This window comes from Podarcis cretensis (genome assembly GCF_951804945.1).
Source record: "Podarcis cretensis genome assembly, chromosome: 5".
NCBI lineage: Eukaryota > Metazoa > Chordata > Lepidosauria > Squamata > Lacertidae > Podarcis > Podarcis cretensis.
In genome coordinates, this window is record NC_137174.1 from 85,965,922 (window position 1) to 85,982,191 (window position 16,270).

Here is a 16,270-nt window from a genome sequence, read left to right on the forward strand (position 1 = left end):
CATAAAGAAGGCTGGTCGCCGAAGAATTGATGCTTTTGAATTATGGTGCTGGAGGAGACTCTTGAGAGTCCCATGGACTGCAAGAAGATCAAACGTATCCATTCTTAAGGAAATCAGCCCTGAGTGCTCACTGGAAGGACAGATCCTGAAGTTGAGGCTCCAATACTTTGGCCACCTCATGAGAAGAGAAGACTCCCTGGAAAAGACCCTGATGTTGGGAAAGATGGAGGGCACAAGGAGAAGGGGACGACAGAGGACGAGATGGTTGGACAGTGTTCTCAAAGCTACGAACATGAGTTTGACCAAACTGCGGGAGGCAGTGGAAGACAGGAGTGCCTGGCGTGCTCTGGTCCATGGGGTCACGAAGAGTCGGATATGACTAAGCAACAACAACCTGTGTACCATGGTCTCATAGGAGAAACATGGAACGAAACCACATATTTCTCATAGCATCTCGTTGGGCCCAAAGACATCATGCAATGGCAATAGACCTAGGAAAATATTTAGAGAGCCTGCTGCTTGCCATGCTGTGAATTCTGGAAAGGGTGTGTCCATTTTGGTTCTCTTAATTTCTCATTTTTCCAATCTTAAATTTAGTTCTCCACATTTCTGCTGCAATTTGATCTTCCTTTCTTTTTAACCAGTTTCTTTGGGAGGACTCTCCTTCCTTGGGGGTTTTTAAACAGGGCCTGGATGACCATCTGTCATGGATACTTTAGCTGAGATTCCTCATTGCAGCGAGCTGAACTAGATGAGCCTTGGGGTCCCTTCCAGCGCTAAGATTCTATGAAAATTCTTAAGCATTCTGGTGTGAATTTATCATAATACATTTTGCCATGAATGGAATACATTTTTATGTGTTTCCATGTAAGGTGTTGATTTTTATGCACACTTTCCCCTCGTATACACACTTTTGTAAACATTGGTTGCTTGGATTGCAAAATCTGGATAAGTGGTGAATTTCAAAGGATGACTTTGTTTCAATTCTCCTATTGTTTCATAAAGTGTGAATTTGATAGATTTGGCTTTCAGTGTGAATTGAATGGAATTTCTCCCCGACTCTTAGTTTTTGGGTCAGGGGGATAATTGGCCCTCCTAAGTAAAAACAAAAAACTGAACACCCTAAAGCCAAATAGCTCTTATCGCATCAGTGCTACCAATTTCTTGAGAAGTAGTTTACATCTGCTGCCAAATCAAGTGCAGGTGATTGCACTGTGGCTTTTGTTCAGTTGGATTTTTATTTACAGCTCTGATGTGCTGGAAAAGATCACTTTTCCAGTTAATGACGTGCCATTTTTGTTTCTTTATTATCTAGCATGCGGAAGAGAGGTGGTGTTTGTGAACAGCCATGTGAGAACATCACCATCCTCCACACTTCATGAATCATCCTACCTTTCTTTTAAAAAAATTAAACTCTCAGTTTACTCAATGATAAGATGTTGCCTGATTTGGGGATACTTTTGTTGTTGTTGCCAAAGTGCTCTGAAACTCTTTAGCTAGGTATGCTGGGATTTGTATCACAGTCAGACTTGCTGATCATACAGATGCTTTGCTTTTTACCATTTATTTGACAGCACTTGGTTTTGACTCATGAAACTGTAGGCCAGTGATTTCAAATTTCCTGAGTTCAGAGCCATTTGTCTCCTGAGGAAACCTTCTGTGTCAACCATGGCCTAAATGTTGCAGATTATTCTGGGCTGTCTTCTGTGGCCTGCTCTGATTTTCTACAGGTCACTGACTAGACCTAGCTAGTGCCCTGCAGAAACTGTAGCCTAGAATGTGCCCAGTGCTCCTTTGCATTTGAGCATCACAGGGGAGAGTTTAGAGCGAAGAGCAAGCTTTCTTCTGGATAACTTGTCTATCAATGCCAATCTTTCATCATGAACTCCCAGGGTCCTAAGAACACCAGTTTGGAAGCTCCCTCTTTAATATATTATTATACACTTCCCATTCGCCTGAGCAGGGAGAAATTTCAGGACCAGTGCTTCCCCAGGTTTGGGAAGTAAGTCTGGAAGGAAAGATTACTGGAAGTGCACTGCATCTTAGTAACAGTTGATTTTATTTACTAATATTCAGCATAGGTGGAAGCAAACAGCTCAACACACTTACTAAACAAGTCAGCTGCCAGATCTCATCAAATCTCCAGAGGAGAAGCAGTTTCTTTGTGTTTTCCATCTTACAGTCTCACAACCTGCTTTTGTTCTTTTGCTCTTTTGTACACACATACCCTGAGCTTTTCCCACCCTCCAGCTGGAAGGAAGCAATGTGCGTATTCCCATAAACCTGATGGATTTCATCTTCCTACAACAATTTTGCATCAGAAAACCAGCCTGATCAATTAGGCAGTTATCTCCCTAAAATAGAGGTAGCCAATTTGGTATACTCAAATATTGTTGGACCACAACTCCTTTCAGCCCCAGCCTGCATGGCCACTGGTCTGTTGGAGGAAAGCAAAGACATTTCCTTCTCCTGAACTTCTGTTTAATGCATGTGTTACTTTAAACCACAAGAGGGCACTGCTTGTGTAGCAATTTAGCCAGCAATTGTTTGTAAGTCTCTATGCTTAAGCTAAATCCACCCCTTAAAAAGCTAAGGCATTTTTGTTTACTCTTCTATCCAGAAAAGATGCCTGCTATTTCTCTCATTCTATAGTTGTAAATAGTTCCTGCATGAATAAAGCCTTTGAACTCCATAAGCTGTAAGTGATTAGCATATTTCAAACTACCGTATTTTTCGCTCTATATGACGCACTTTTTCCCCTCCAAAAATGAAGGGGAAATGTGTGTGCATCCTATGGAGTGAATGCAGGCTTCAGGAAGCTATCCTCAAGCCTTCGGAGTGCGGCGGGAGTGCCCGCCGGGCTCCGAAGGCTTGCGGATAGCAGCCTGCAGCCCGAAGCCTGGGGAGTGCAGCACTGCGCACCCCGGGCTTCGGGCAGATATCCGCAAGCCTTCAGAGCCCAGCGGGAACTCCCACCAGGCTCAGAAGGCTTGTGGATGGCAGCAAGCTCTGGAAGCGAAGGCGAGGTTGCACGCAACCTCACCCCCACTCCCGGACCTGTACTGGGGGCTGGGGTCGGGGGAAGCTTGGGCTTCCCCCGCCCCCAGCCCGGCAAGCTCCGGGGGTGAAGGCGAGGTTGCGCGCAACCTCGGCACCACTCCCGGACCCGTTCTGGGGGCTAAAAAGGAAGCCAAGACAGCGAGCGGGATCCATCCCACTAGCTGTATTGGCTTCTGCCAAAGCCGCGTGCAGCCTCTCCCGGCTGAAGAGGTTGTGCATGGCTAAAGAGGAAGCCAAAACAGCCAGCGGGATAGATCCCGCTGGCTGTCTTGGCTTCTTTGCTCTTTGGGGCTGGGGGGGAATATTCCCCCCCCCCCTTTATATCCTCCCCAAAAAACTAGGTGCGCCCTATGGTCCAGTGCACCCTATAGAGCGAAAAATACTGTAATTCATCCAAGCTGCAATGTCTGCTGACATAGTTTAGCAACGTTTGGAGCGAACCACATTATTGTAACAAATGGATGCCCATAACACTATTATGCATTTCAAAAACAGAGGTTGTGCATTATATTAGCTACTTATCAGTTCTGTTTCTATTGCTCAGGGTCAATACTTTAGACTACTTTCCTTGCATCCAGGCTTATTCTCTCATCCTTGTTTAGACTGAGTGATTAGTTTAAATTAGAACCTGCAGTGTTTCCAAATCTAACATATGGTTTATAAGCAGGATCCAGAGAAGGCAGTCTCTGTTGGTTTGTTAAGGCAAGCCACTATCAAATTTCTAATAAAGTGAATTTAAACTACTGGGTGCCATCTGCAAAGAAAAATGCACATATCCACCATTCACTTTCATTTTCTAACCCCGTTTTAGAATTATGGTTTCAGTTATTAGGATTGTCAACTCATGAGTGAACTAACAATGATGGCAGTGTTCATTTGATATGTTAGGCTGGTGCTTTGGATTAAGACACATATTAAGAATTTCTAAAGTTGGTTGCTTATTGGGGGTTATCTAACACAGTTTCACAATGGGAATCTCCCACCACACATCACCAGTAAGAAAATAGCAGGAAAATGGGCTGCTCCCTATAACATACAATTTTGGGGAATTATGGCATAAAATTATAGAATTTCCTCTTTACCTATGCTTACTTTCAATTTGTTTTTCAAAATAGAAAAAAAACAGTAAATATAAACATATAAAACATGAATGCATATCGCAAAAAGAAAAAGTAACATTACAATATTCAGTATATAGACGACGACTTCTTCTTATGTTGTTGTTGTTCCCTTTAATTGCATTATTGATTCCTACACTTGATGGGAAATAAAACGCAAAACTTTAAAGGCATTTGGTTAGATTTTTGTTGTGTATAGTTCAGATTTGGAGATTCCAAGCTTTTTAGTCCTTCAGGAGCAGGAAGTTTGAGCTGTCAGATCATCCAAAAGCTATGCCAGGACAGTTTTCATTCATTTCAGTGCAGCTGGTGCCAAACCATTATAGTAAATTTATGGATGAAACACTGGGGTATGTAAACCTGCTATACTGGCAGTTGTGAACTCCAGATGTTGTTTGAATCCAGCTTCCATCAGATCCAGCCAACATGGCCAGTGGTGCTGGGGGCTACAGCCCAGCAACTTCTGGAGGGACCCAGGCTCTCTTTCTCTGTGCACAACCGAACACAAAATCCCTTCGGAATTTCCTAATTTTGTATTTGGTCGAAAGATGTGGGGGAAGTGGCATGATAGAATAATACTAAAATTTAGATGTAGGAACTTCACCCGCCTTTGTGTAATGTATGAGGAGTATGGGAATATGTTCTGTTTATTATTTACATCTCAAAACAACATCTGCTAATGCAGAAATGCTTCCAGATGGCTGGCTTGCACAAAAAAAGTGAAACTTCTCATGTATAGCGCCATGCAACAGCACGTTTGAGTACGACGCTGACATGGAAGCAATGCAGAAAGGCCAATCTTCCAGTTTTAAAAATAACAGAAGCAGTTTCCAGCATCGGCTTCAGATGGGCAAGTTTTGCATGCAAGGTATTAGCAATTAACTTTGTCGAAACCTTTAATTGAGGCCAGAAAAAACCAAGGCTCTCCTTTCTTCAAAGTCTTCTTTCAAGCTGTTCCCCTACATTTTTCCCCCTTTCATTTTTACAAGGTTGGTTTTAAGTGCGTATCAGCGTTAAAAGAGAGCAAGAGATAATGAAAGAGAAATAAAAAGCAGAGATTGTTTTGAAAGCAAATAGGATAAGCAGGTGTTTTCATTTAAAAGTTGATATAATGCTACCCTCTCCAGTAACCTTTCCTTTCTGGAAAATTGTGTGTGTGGAGGGGGGCAGTCAGAGCAACCCATCCCCTTTCCCAAAAGGCTAAGGGATCACATGAAGGGTTTGATTAGAATTTGGCAAGTGATTCCTAGCACTGCATCTGAGAGCTGATCAGGTAAAAGTTGGGATGTAGTTTGCTATAGGTTTCCTTTGTGACTATGCCAACAGACACATACAGGCAACTCCCCATTTTTGCATGCTCTGTTTGTGTGCTACTGCACACATGTGCAGTGCTGGGAACCCAGAAGTGGATCCCAGAAATGGGGAGGACCCTGGAGAGTCCTCCTGGATTGTGAGGAGACCCTCCCCAGAGCTCAGAAAGAACTTCCTCTTTGGGTTCTGGGGAGGGTCTCCTTGTCAGCAGGAAGCACAGCAGGGCTTTACTGAGGCCTCCCACATAATATCTTCTCGACCCACCAGCTCTGCGGGCCGGGCCGTCCCTCTGGCTTGTGTGGCTCTGTTGACTGGCCCAGCCGACATATGGCATGAGCCAGAGGGGCAGCAGGGCTTGGTTGAACTGCTCATTAAGCCTCTGGCTCTCGAGGAGACCCTCCCCAGAGCCTGGAGGGGCAGTGGGGCTTCCTCAGCTGGTGGTCCATTTCTGTCCATGCAGTGACGCAATGCTGTGCACTTCATGCTCATCCTCTTCTGTTGACCTGTGGTACCAATGACACATCACTTGGGGGTGGGGGTCATGGCTCTGTGCTAGAGCACATGCTTTGCACATATGAATCCCCAGAAACAATCCCCAGGGAGTGCTGGATAAAACTGAGACTGTGTCTGAAAACCTGGAGAGTCATTGTCAGTTAGTATAGATGAGCTAGATAAACTAGTGGTTTGTTGCAGTGTGAGGCAACTTTCTGTGTTGCTATATAATGGAAGTGAGACTTTCCAGTCTCCCAGAACCATGTCAGAGGAGGATAGGGGCTTATATAAGCCCAAGATCTGTTCACATAAAGCTAAGCCATAGTTCAGCACCACATCTGCATGAAGCCAACTGTTCTCTGGAAACCTGAGATTCCTTGGAAGCTTATCAAGGGTCCTTCAGTGAGAAGGTCCATAATAGAACAAGCTTACCTGACTGACAGCTTGCTTGACCTTTCCTTGGCACCAGACTCCACAAGGTGCAGAAGTCCATTGATTCTCTTTCGTTCTTTCTTTCCACAGTTTCTGACAGGTTGCTCAGATTACAAAGCGGGAGATGAATAGGAACATACACAGCAGCCAGAAGCCTGTCGTTGGTCCCTAGCTCAGCAGCCCTTACTTCAAAAGCTGTGTGTGAGCCATTCCCTCTCATGGTGGTGGAAGAGGCATCATTACATCCTTGATCCTCCTCTCATGGTCACCAGGGGTTCACATTGCAAAGCACTGGTTGAAAGCCCCCGTCCCCGCCCTGTAATCCTTCTGCTAATGATACCAAGTAGAGATAAGAAGAGAGCCTGGGTGGAATTGGGGGGTGATGGGAGGGCAGACGAGTGAAATAATTGTTTTTATTAGGTTGTGTGTTTTTTTTGTTTGTTTTTTTTTGAGGGAGGGGAAGTAATCTCACACCCCCATCCAGTTAATACTATTACTCTACATTTTTTGAATTCACCTAATATTCCCCTTCTGCCTCTTGTCTTGTTCTAATAAAGACCATTACAATATTGTGAAATTGGCTTGGAGACATTGGCTCTTTTGACTTGAGCAGCACCTATTTCTGAATCCTAGCTGAGCGATCAAGAGAGAGAGCTGCAGATAAAACTTTATGAGGATGGGAAACATAAAGAGGGCCTTTCTTCATCCTCGGGAGTGTGTGTCTCAGAAGCCTGTTGAATTTCAGTGACTCCTGGCCTAGGCTTTTCCTGCTCCTTCAAGTCAGCAGCAAAGCAAATCTCTTTTCGCATTTGTGGGGGATAGAAGATCACAAAAAGGCAGGCAGGAAGGTCTTGCCCCAGTGGAATTAAAAGTCATGGTGTCTGTTGAGCAGTAAAGTACGTGCTCTAAACAGATGGAAAGTTCCTAGAGGTCCAGGAGAACAGAATGGGTTTACCAAAGGACACAGCAGGGCACAGGCCAAGATACAGGGGAAATAGCTAATTCAAAGACAGGCCAAAATTGTGCCTGGAAAGAAGGGGAGCTGTTGCACTTCGCCTGCTGCACATCTTTTGGTTTCTAAACTAATTACAGGGGAACAGGAGTCCAATTCCACCATGATAGGAAGGTGAGGCTGGTCTCTTCATTCCATCTAGGGATTCTGGAATGGAGATTCCCTTTCTGAATCCCACATAGCTAGGAGCCAATGTGGCTTCCGCTTCCTAAAGCTTCCAGCCCTACAGGGATGGCCGGGATCATTCCCAACTTGGGGAAGAGATAAGCATTCCTGCGTGCTGTCTTCACAGTGAAAATAGGACTCCCCTGTTCATGCCTGCTTTGTATTTAAGGGCATGTCTAGTTTGGCTCTGTTTAGCATGGTAAAGAGGAGACCAAGAGGAGATATGGTAGCCATCTTCAAATATCTAAAGGGCAGTCGCATGGAAGATGGAGCAAGCTTGTTTTCTCCCATTCTGGAGACTCTCCTTCCTTGGAGGTTTTTCAGCAGAGGTTGGATGGCCATCTGTCTTGTATGATCTAGTTGAGATGCTTTCATTGCAGAGGATTGGACTAGTGGGGTGCTTTCCAATTCTGCAATTCTGTGATTTGATGCACAGATGCTGAGAAGGCAGGCCAGGAGACTGAGGGATTGGGGAGGTAGAGGGCAGGAGAAAGGAAAACCAAATGTACACATTAATAACCCACCAAATCTTTAGCGTCAGAGCAGTAATCTAAATACGCATACAGTCAAACCTCAGGTTGAAGTTGCTTCAGGGTGAGCGTTTTCGGGTTGTGCTCCGCGGTGACCCGGAAGGAACGGAGCGTGTTACTTCTGGGTTTCGCCACTCGTGCATGCGCAGACGCTCAAAATGACGTCATGCGCAGAAGCAGCGAATCGCGGCACGCGCAGACTCGGGTGGCGTTTGCTTCAGGATGTGAACGGGGCTCCGGAACAGATCCCATTCGCATCCAGAGGTATCACTGTATATACTTGCTACATTCACAATAAACCATGTGTTTTTTTCCCCATTAGGGGAACAGTGGCAAGCTACAGGCTTGTATAACTCTCCCCTCTCCTCACAGCCACAAGGGATGAAATCAGCTGCTTTTGCTCGCATTTAACATTGTGTCTGGATCTTAAACTTTGCTTCATCTGAACTATGGCTTATTGGAGCAAGATAACTTCATAATCCATTGTTTGAAGCTAGCTTGCTTCAAACAAGCCACAGTTAAGATTAAGCACGGCTTGTCATGTTCGGATGACATAACAACCTGTAGTTAATCAAAAATATCAGCAAAGCTTTGTAGTCCTCCTAGCTGCACCAAAGGAATGACGTGAGCCCAAGGCAACCATCACTGCATATCTGGCACATCACCTTGTGGTGCCGTTGAAGCCTATAATACCTCAACCACCTATTTTTCTTTTCTAGATATTGATGAATGTGCAGTAAGGAGTGGAGGCTGTCAGCAGAGCTGTGTGAACACTCTGGGTTCCTACCACTGTGAATGCCATGCAGGGCACAAACTTCATGCTGACGGCCGTACCTGCATAAGTGAGTAACACCCAGGCTGTAGTTTTTAAGTGATGGGGGAAAGGAAAGGAGCCTTTCATAATTTGGTCTTTAGGGGGATGCAAATTCAGAGCTGTGTGTTGTTTTGGGGTATTTCCCCCAGCCAAAATTATATAATACCAAGTTGTCAAGCTGTCAAAAAGGTTGTCAGTGTTGTTCGGTTGCTCTTAAAGCTACTTTGGTTCAGCTGCCTCTCCAGCACGGTGTTTGTGGGTTTTAGGGTTGAGAAAGATGCCAGATTAAAGTTGCCCTCATGTGAAGCTCTATTTGTGGGATGTTGACTGCTGGGTTTTGGTTTTTTTAAGGAATGTGCCATTTCCATTCTATACTTGTTTTTATTCTCGTTGCAAAGTTTATTGTGGACTCCTTTGTTCTTCGCAATGAGAGTGAATTAAGCAGTTTGACAGTCCGCATCAAATGGCTCTAAAAGGATGCAAATGGGAGTGCCCTATTAGTGAACAGTGGTGTTTTCAAAGCCATCTATTATGTTTGTTTCATTTTAAAATTTATGGTTCACCTTTCAGCCCATTAGAGTCCTCAGGATGGTTCACAAGGCAGCTCCCAAGGCAATGGAATTATATTAAAACCATAAATATTAAAAACCAGAACAACCCATTACATCACAATGAAACAGCCAGAACTGAGATTAAAATGCTTCAGAACACAGCGTATAATCAAAGTAGCTGTAGAGAGTGGGGAAAACATTCAACCAACCATCTCAAAGGCCTTGCAGAGCAAAAGTGTCTTAACTGTGCTTCTAAAAACCCAAAGAAAACAAGGTTGGTAGGCCTCCTTGGTAAACCAGTTTGAATAATGTGGAACTGTATACATAGCTCTAATGTGCAGTATGGGAAGCACTATAATGCACTTCCGGACCTGATGAACTGCAAAAAAGAGCTTTGTGACAGAGCTGTTGGACAGTGGAACGGTCTTCCTTGGGAGGTGGTGAACTTGGGAGGTTGGGTGGTCATCTGTCATGGATGTTTTAGCTGAGATTCCTGCATTGCAGAAGGTTCACATTGATAACCCTCAGGTTTCTTTCCAACTCTACGATTCTATGGGACGTGGAGTGATAGGCATCCAACTTGCTGGCTGGATCCTGTTCCCTACCGCTGCTCTAGTATTCATTCTCTCTCTCTCTCTCTCACACACACACACACACACACTACAGTGGTACCTTGGTTCTCAAACGCCTTGGTTCTCAAACAACTTGGAACCCAAACACTGCCAACCTGGAAGTAAGTGTTCCAGTTTGCGAACTTTTTTCAGAAGCTGAACGTGCTCCGTTTTGAGTGTTACGCTTCAATTTGAGTGCCACACTTCCGTTTTGAGTGTTATGCTGAGGTCTGTCCATTTTTCCTATTTATTTTGCACTACACCAGTGTGGTGTAGTGGTTAAGAGCGGTAGTCTTGTAATCCTGAGGAACCGGGTTCGCGTCTCCGCTCCTCCACATGCAGCTGCTGGGTGACCTTGGGCTAGTCACACTTCTTTGAAGTCTCTCAGCCCCACTCATCTCACAGAGTGTTTGTTGTGGGGGAGGAAGGGAAAGGAGAATGTTAGCCGCTTTGAGACTCCTTAAAGGGAGTGAAAGGCGGGATATCAAATCCAAACTCTTCTTCTTCTTCTTCTTCATTTTTGTTTTTGCAACTTTTGTTGTTGTTTTTGTGACTGTGTGGAACCCAGTTCAACTACTGATTGATTGACTGTGTGACTGTAGTACATTGTTTATTGCTTTCATTTTATGGATCAATGGTCTTCTTAGTAAAATTCATGTTATATTGCTGTTTTAGGGGTTGTTTTTAGAAGCCTGGAACGAATTAATCTATTTTGCATTACTTTCTATGGGAAAGCACACCTTGGTTTTGGAACGCTTTGGTTTTGGAATGGACTTCTGAAACGGATTAAGTTTGAGAACCAAGGTATCACTGTACGGTCAGACAGCCAGGCATTCACCACTTCTTCTTTTTGTTCAAGAGGCATTTCTAAATACTCTGCATTCTAAGTAAAGATTGACACACTTTGTGCGTCATGGGGATGTTGCTGACACTGACACTCCCACATCAAGTTCTCACCTCTGACACCCATGCTGCATTCTCACCCTTGACACCCATCTCATGATGTGCTGTCATCATACTGTGAGTTCCCCCGCTCCGGTTCCACATTGTTTGCTAGCCGGGGGCAGAACAACTTGCAAAGTGATGACATCGCATTATGAAGTGTGTCTCTACTCTTCACAGATGAGAACTTGGAGGGTGTTTTTGGCAGCAGCCCTGTGACATTTATAACTTATAGTTCAAGCCACATTCAGAATTCAGAGCCTTTAGAAATGCTTTGTGAGGAATTGAGTTGATAGCCAGATATCTGTGTCGTCCTAAAGATACCAGTTAGTCTAACAAGACTTTTGTTAGTTTTATACTAAAAATAAATGTTGGAGCTCACTCTTTCTGAGAAGAAGTTTGGTTTTTTTTAAAAAAAACACAGAGTGAGAAAAAAGTAAGAAAAAAAGTGAGTGAGAATGAAAAGAATAAAAGAAAAAATATGGTTACATTACCATACATTAATATATAGATGTATATATTATTATTATCCCAATAGACATATAATTGTCTTAATCTCCTGAATTGGGCAACCTTAGAGTTTACATATACCTTTGCTTTGGTGTACAGTATTAGGATAAAAATATTTGAAAGTTTCAACAACTCTTGAAACAATTATGTCAGTTAGTCAGATATGGAATATATTTGATAATAAAAATAAATTTGATCAAGGAAAAGTTTTAAATGAATGTGCTGGTGCGCCTTCTCTGAATGAATGAAATTTGATGTATTGGGTACAAAATAAAAATGTTTTCCCATCCTCATCAGCATGATTGGTACTTTCGCATGGGCCAATTTTAAAGTTTTATGAAGACCAATTGACCTCAGATGTCTATTCTCAGAGATGCAAGTGGAAAACTCTAAATGATGTTATCTGGAACCATTTCAACTGCGGTTCAGGCCTAATTCTGGGACAGAAACAGCCTGGCCTATCCTGACATAAAATCTTTGAACCGAGGCAGGAAAAGTATGTCACTGTCAGTCTCGTCAGCAGTTTTCAATACCTTCAACAATGGCACTATTCTGGACTGTCTGGCCAGGATGGGACTTGGGCTCCATTCTTCTTGAAGAAGAGATTTCAAAAGGTTGGAAGTGTCTGTTCGACTACTTGGCCACTGGGCCTGGGGTTCCATAAGGTTCTGTTCTGCTCCCTCTCCCTACATTTCAAAATCTAGGTAAAGTCTTTGGAAGCAATAGTTTTTGGGGATTTAGATTGTAGTGTCCTCAGTATGCAGATGACACCCAACTCTGTCTCTTTGAAGATGATAGCCATCTTCTAATATCTCAAAGGATGTCGCATGGAAGATGGAACAAGCTTGTTTTCTCCTGCTCTGGGTAAATTAAGCATTTTAATGTATTCCTCAGGCATTTGGTTATCTTTAACACTGTTGTATATTTCTTTGATATTCGGATTTTTTCACATTTGGAAATGGTTTTAATGTGTGTTTTAATGTTGTGAACTGGTTCGACATTTTCTTAACAGTAAGTGGCGCAGAAATATATTTTAATTAAAAAAAAAATTCCTTTTTTCTCTGTTAATGGTTTAGAATATTTTGAACAGTGGTGACAAAGATATTTTAAATAACAAAAAGAAAAAAGAAGCCAGCACGTAACATGTTGTTAAAAAGAGAATTAGCGGGGCCTGATTTTTTTTTTAATGGTCTTCTTTTCACCCTATATTCACATAGATTTGTAGTTTTCTTACAGTTGGTGGTGAAATGACAGCAGAGAGTTGTTTTAATTGAGATACCAGAGCAATAGGGCATAAAGCGTCAAAAGCTGTAGCCAAGTTCTGTAGAAAGGATTAAAATTCTCTGTAAATCTGCATATCAGCACAAGAGAGATTGTTATTCCATTTCCCATTGATTCCTGGTTGAAATGTGAAAAACAGCTCGGTTAGGTATGAATGACATTACATCTGTTGAATCCATTCTTTTGTATTTCTTTGTTTTTGAGCTGAGGGCTAGATGAGCTTGGGGATCGAACACATGTCTTGTTTGCAATTTCTTAGAGTTGCCAGTGCATTGGCTTACTTACAAGATAATATTAAGCCTGCCGTTCTAGCCAAGGTGGGAGAGAATCCTTTAAGAAAAGCTTGTCCTTCTCCTCTTCCTTGTTGGGTTATATGCAAATAACATTAAACATTCTAGCAGAATCGTGAAGCTGTCTTTATAGATCTTGGAGACTAGGGGATGGAAGCAGGAAGTCATGCATCAGAAAGCAAAGCAAGGATATGAATATGTGAGAAATGTGTAGCTATAATTTTGAATAGGAAATCTGATGTTGTCCCAATAGGGGCAATGTTCACCTTAACAGAACTACTTCTGTTGTTTTATTTTTAATTCAGGTCCAAGGTTAATGAAGAGACTTAAATCAATAAGCTAATGGGGACATTGGTCTCTCAGTGCCTAAATTTATTGTAATAGACTTAATGCCCCATTTAAAAGAATGTCACGGAACAATGCAAAACCTGAAGCTACAATTCGCCTTCTCCCCCTTGACAACCAGCTCTTACCATGCTGCACCAGGTTCAGGGCAACATAAACGGACAACACCTTGAATAGGTCACTCATCCCTCCATAGAGGAATCCAGCAGCCATCCATCACCTCAGGGCTATGTGCCTACACACATGTTGGGGAAGGGCAGTGAACCAGTATGAACAATCACTGGTTTTATTTCATGGTTTCTGTTATGTAGCCTTTCTTCTGGCATCCATCTTGGAACCACTCCCCACAAGCCCTCAAGCATGTTCAGTTCCACCTGTTTCTCAAGAAACACTTTTGGGTTGTTGGCTAGATGACTATACAGTGGTACCTCAGGTTACATACGCTTCAGGTTACATACGCTTCAGGTTACACCCTCCGCTAACCCAGAAATATTACCTTGGGTTAAGAACTTTGCTTCAGGATGAGAACAGAAATCATGCTCCAGCGGCACGGCAGCAGCAGAAGGCCCCATTAGCTAAAGTGGTGCTTCAGGTTAAGAACAGTTTCAGGTTAAGAATGGACCTCCGGAACGAATTAAGTACTTAACCCGAGGTACCACTGTATATTTATTTGCATACCATAGCTCACTGGTAGAGCATCTGCCATGCACCCAGAAAGTCCCAGGTTCAAGCTTTGGCATTTCAAGGTAACGGGGTGTCCTCAATCTGAAGCCCCAGAGAGCTTCAGGGGGCACAATACTGAACTCAATGTTTCTTGTTTTCCTTTCTTCTTTCCCAAATACTGTGACTTATATCCTAATATTTTCACTTTAGCTGCAGCAGTGGAAGTGTTTTTGCAAACATAGTTAAAAGATCATCCCTTAGAAGGTCCCAGGATCAGTCCTCAGCATCTCCAGATAGGGCAGGGAATGTCCTCTGTCCAAATCCTTGGAAAGCTACTGAGCTATATGGACCAGTGGTCTGACTGACTGCAACACGGCTCCCTCTGTATCAGAGTGTTAGCAAGGCTTTTCCTTCCCTGCTCTGCTTTCAAGGATCATTTTTGGAGCAGATGTGTGAAGTTTGTTGATGGATAAAGCTTTGGCATAAAGGAGGTAATGCATCCAAGGCAAAAAAAGCAAGTCTTCAGCTTATCACTAATCTTTTGGAAATGAGATGCCTTTACCAAAGGGATCATATGGTGTTTAGCACAGTGCTAGTGGCTGGAGGATGTGAGCTCATCCAGGGTCCTGCTTAAAGCCATAAGGTCTAGTATTGCAGGTGATGGGTCAAAATACACATGTTGGGGAGGCAATCTTCTCTTTAGGATATATTGCTGATATTCAGATACTTGGGTGGAGAACTGCATCACGGCATTTTGGCTTTTTGTGTTCTCATTGTATTAGGTGTGAGCTCTTGTGCCATCAATAACGGAGGCTGTGAACATGAGTGTGTGCAGATGAGTGAAGACCACTACCAGTGCCAGTGCCACACACGCTACCAGCTTAAGAGAGATGGGAAGCACTGTGAAAGTAAGTGTGAGCCCAGGGTGCAGGTAACCTGTTGGAAACACAATACGAGCCCAAAGGCTGTAGTTTGGGCTAACCTTTGGCCCTCCAGATATTGTGGGACTCCCTGACCATTGGCCATTCTGGTTGGGTTGATGCAAGTTGTAGTCCAAAAAATCTGGAGGATCCCAGGTTCCCCGCTTCTGCCCTAGTGGAATGCATGTTTACTTGCATTGAATAATGCAGTTTTGTTTTTGTTGTTTAGTCGTTTAGTCGTGTCCGACTCCATGGACCAGAGCACGCCAGGCATTCCTGTCTTCCACTGCCTCCTGCAGTTTGGTCAAACTCATGCTGGTAGCTTTGAAAACACTGTCCAACCATCTCGTCCTCTGTCGTCCCCTTCTCCTTGTGCCCTCCATCTTTCCCAACATCAGGGTCTTTTCCAGGGAGTCTTCTCTTCTCATGAGGTGGCCAAAGTCTTGGAGCCTCAGCTTCAGGATCTGTCCTTCCGGTGAGCACTCAGGGCTGATTTCCTTCAGAATGGAGAGGTTTGATCTTCTTGCAGTCCATGGGACTCTCAAGAGTCTCCTCCAGCACCATAATTCAAAAGCATCAATGCAGTTTAGGTGTCAGAAATAGAGAGTCATGTGGCTGGGCCCTGCTGCCAGGCTCTATGGTTCAAGCCTGTTACATTTCACCTCCACACTGACCTTGTACTATTGCAATAGGGGAATGGTAGGGGTGAGGATTATATCTAAGACTGGACTTCTTTAATAGCATTTGCAACTTTTTGTAATCTGCCTACCCTGTGGAAGTACAAGGATCTCGATATAGAATGTAAGCATTTCTCCTGTCCTGACTTCAAACAAAAGCTTACGGGGCATTATGGGAGTTGCTCAGACAGCAAGAGAGCACTGGGTGAGCGCTGACAGAAACTGGAGGTTGACTTATAACTCCTCCAGACTGGATTACCACTCCTAAACTCCAATCCAAGGCTTCTCAAAGGGACCCCAATCTCCCCAGCTGGAGGCAAGGGCATCTGTGTCTCTTCACTGCCTTCTCACCTGACCTGCTCTCGGCCATATTTCCTGCGATTCTGTAAAGGGAGAAACAGCATGACTTGGCTATGAACTGAATATCATGGAGGCCCATGGAGTGGTTGGAGGAGACAGTAGGGTAGTCAAGTAACATAGGGGGGAGAGGAAATAATAAGAGGGAGGTGTACAAGGAGGGACAGTGGGGAGAGGAATAGAGATCAA

At 43.7% G+C, this 16,270-nt stretch overlaps 1 protein-coding gene across 8 annotated transcripts in view; it reads left to right on the plus strand.

The window, feature by feature from the left end:
• Positions 1-16,270, plus strand: part of LOC307216882 (uncharacterized protein) — a 227,054-nt gene that overhangs the window by 125,841 nt on the left and 84,943 nt on the right. For all 8 annotated transcript variants that reach the window (XR_013839358.1, XM_079977576.1, XM_079977581.1 and 5 more), the window contains 2 exons: positions 8,840-8,962; positions 14,910-15,035. Coding sequence is in view for 7 of the 8 variants with exons in the window: in XM_079977576.1 (XP_079833702.1) it covers positions 8,840-8,962; positions 14,910-15,035 (249 nt within the window). In the remaining variant the exon portion in view is untranslated. The remainder of the gene's footprint in view (positions 1-8,839; positions 8,963-14,909; positions 15,036-16,270) is intronic.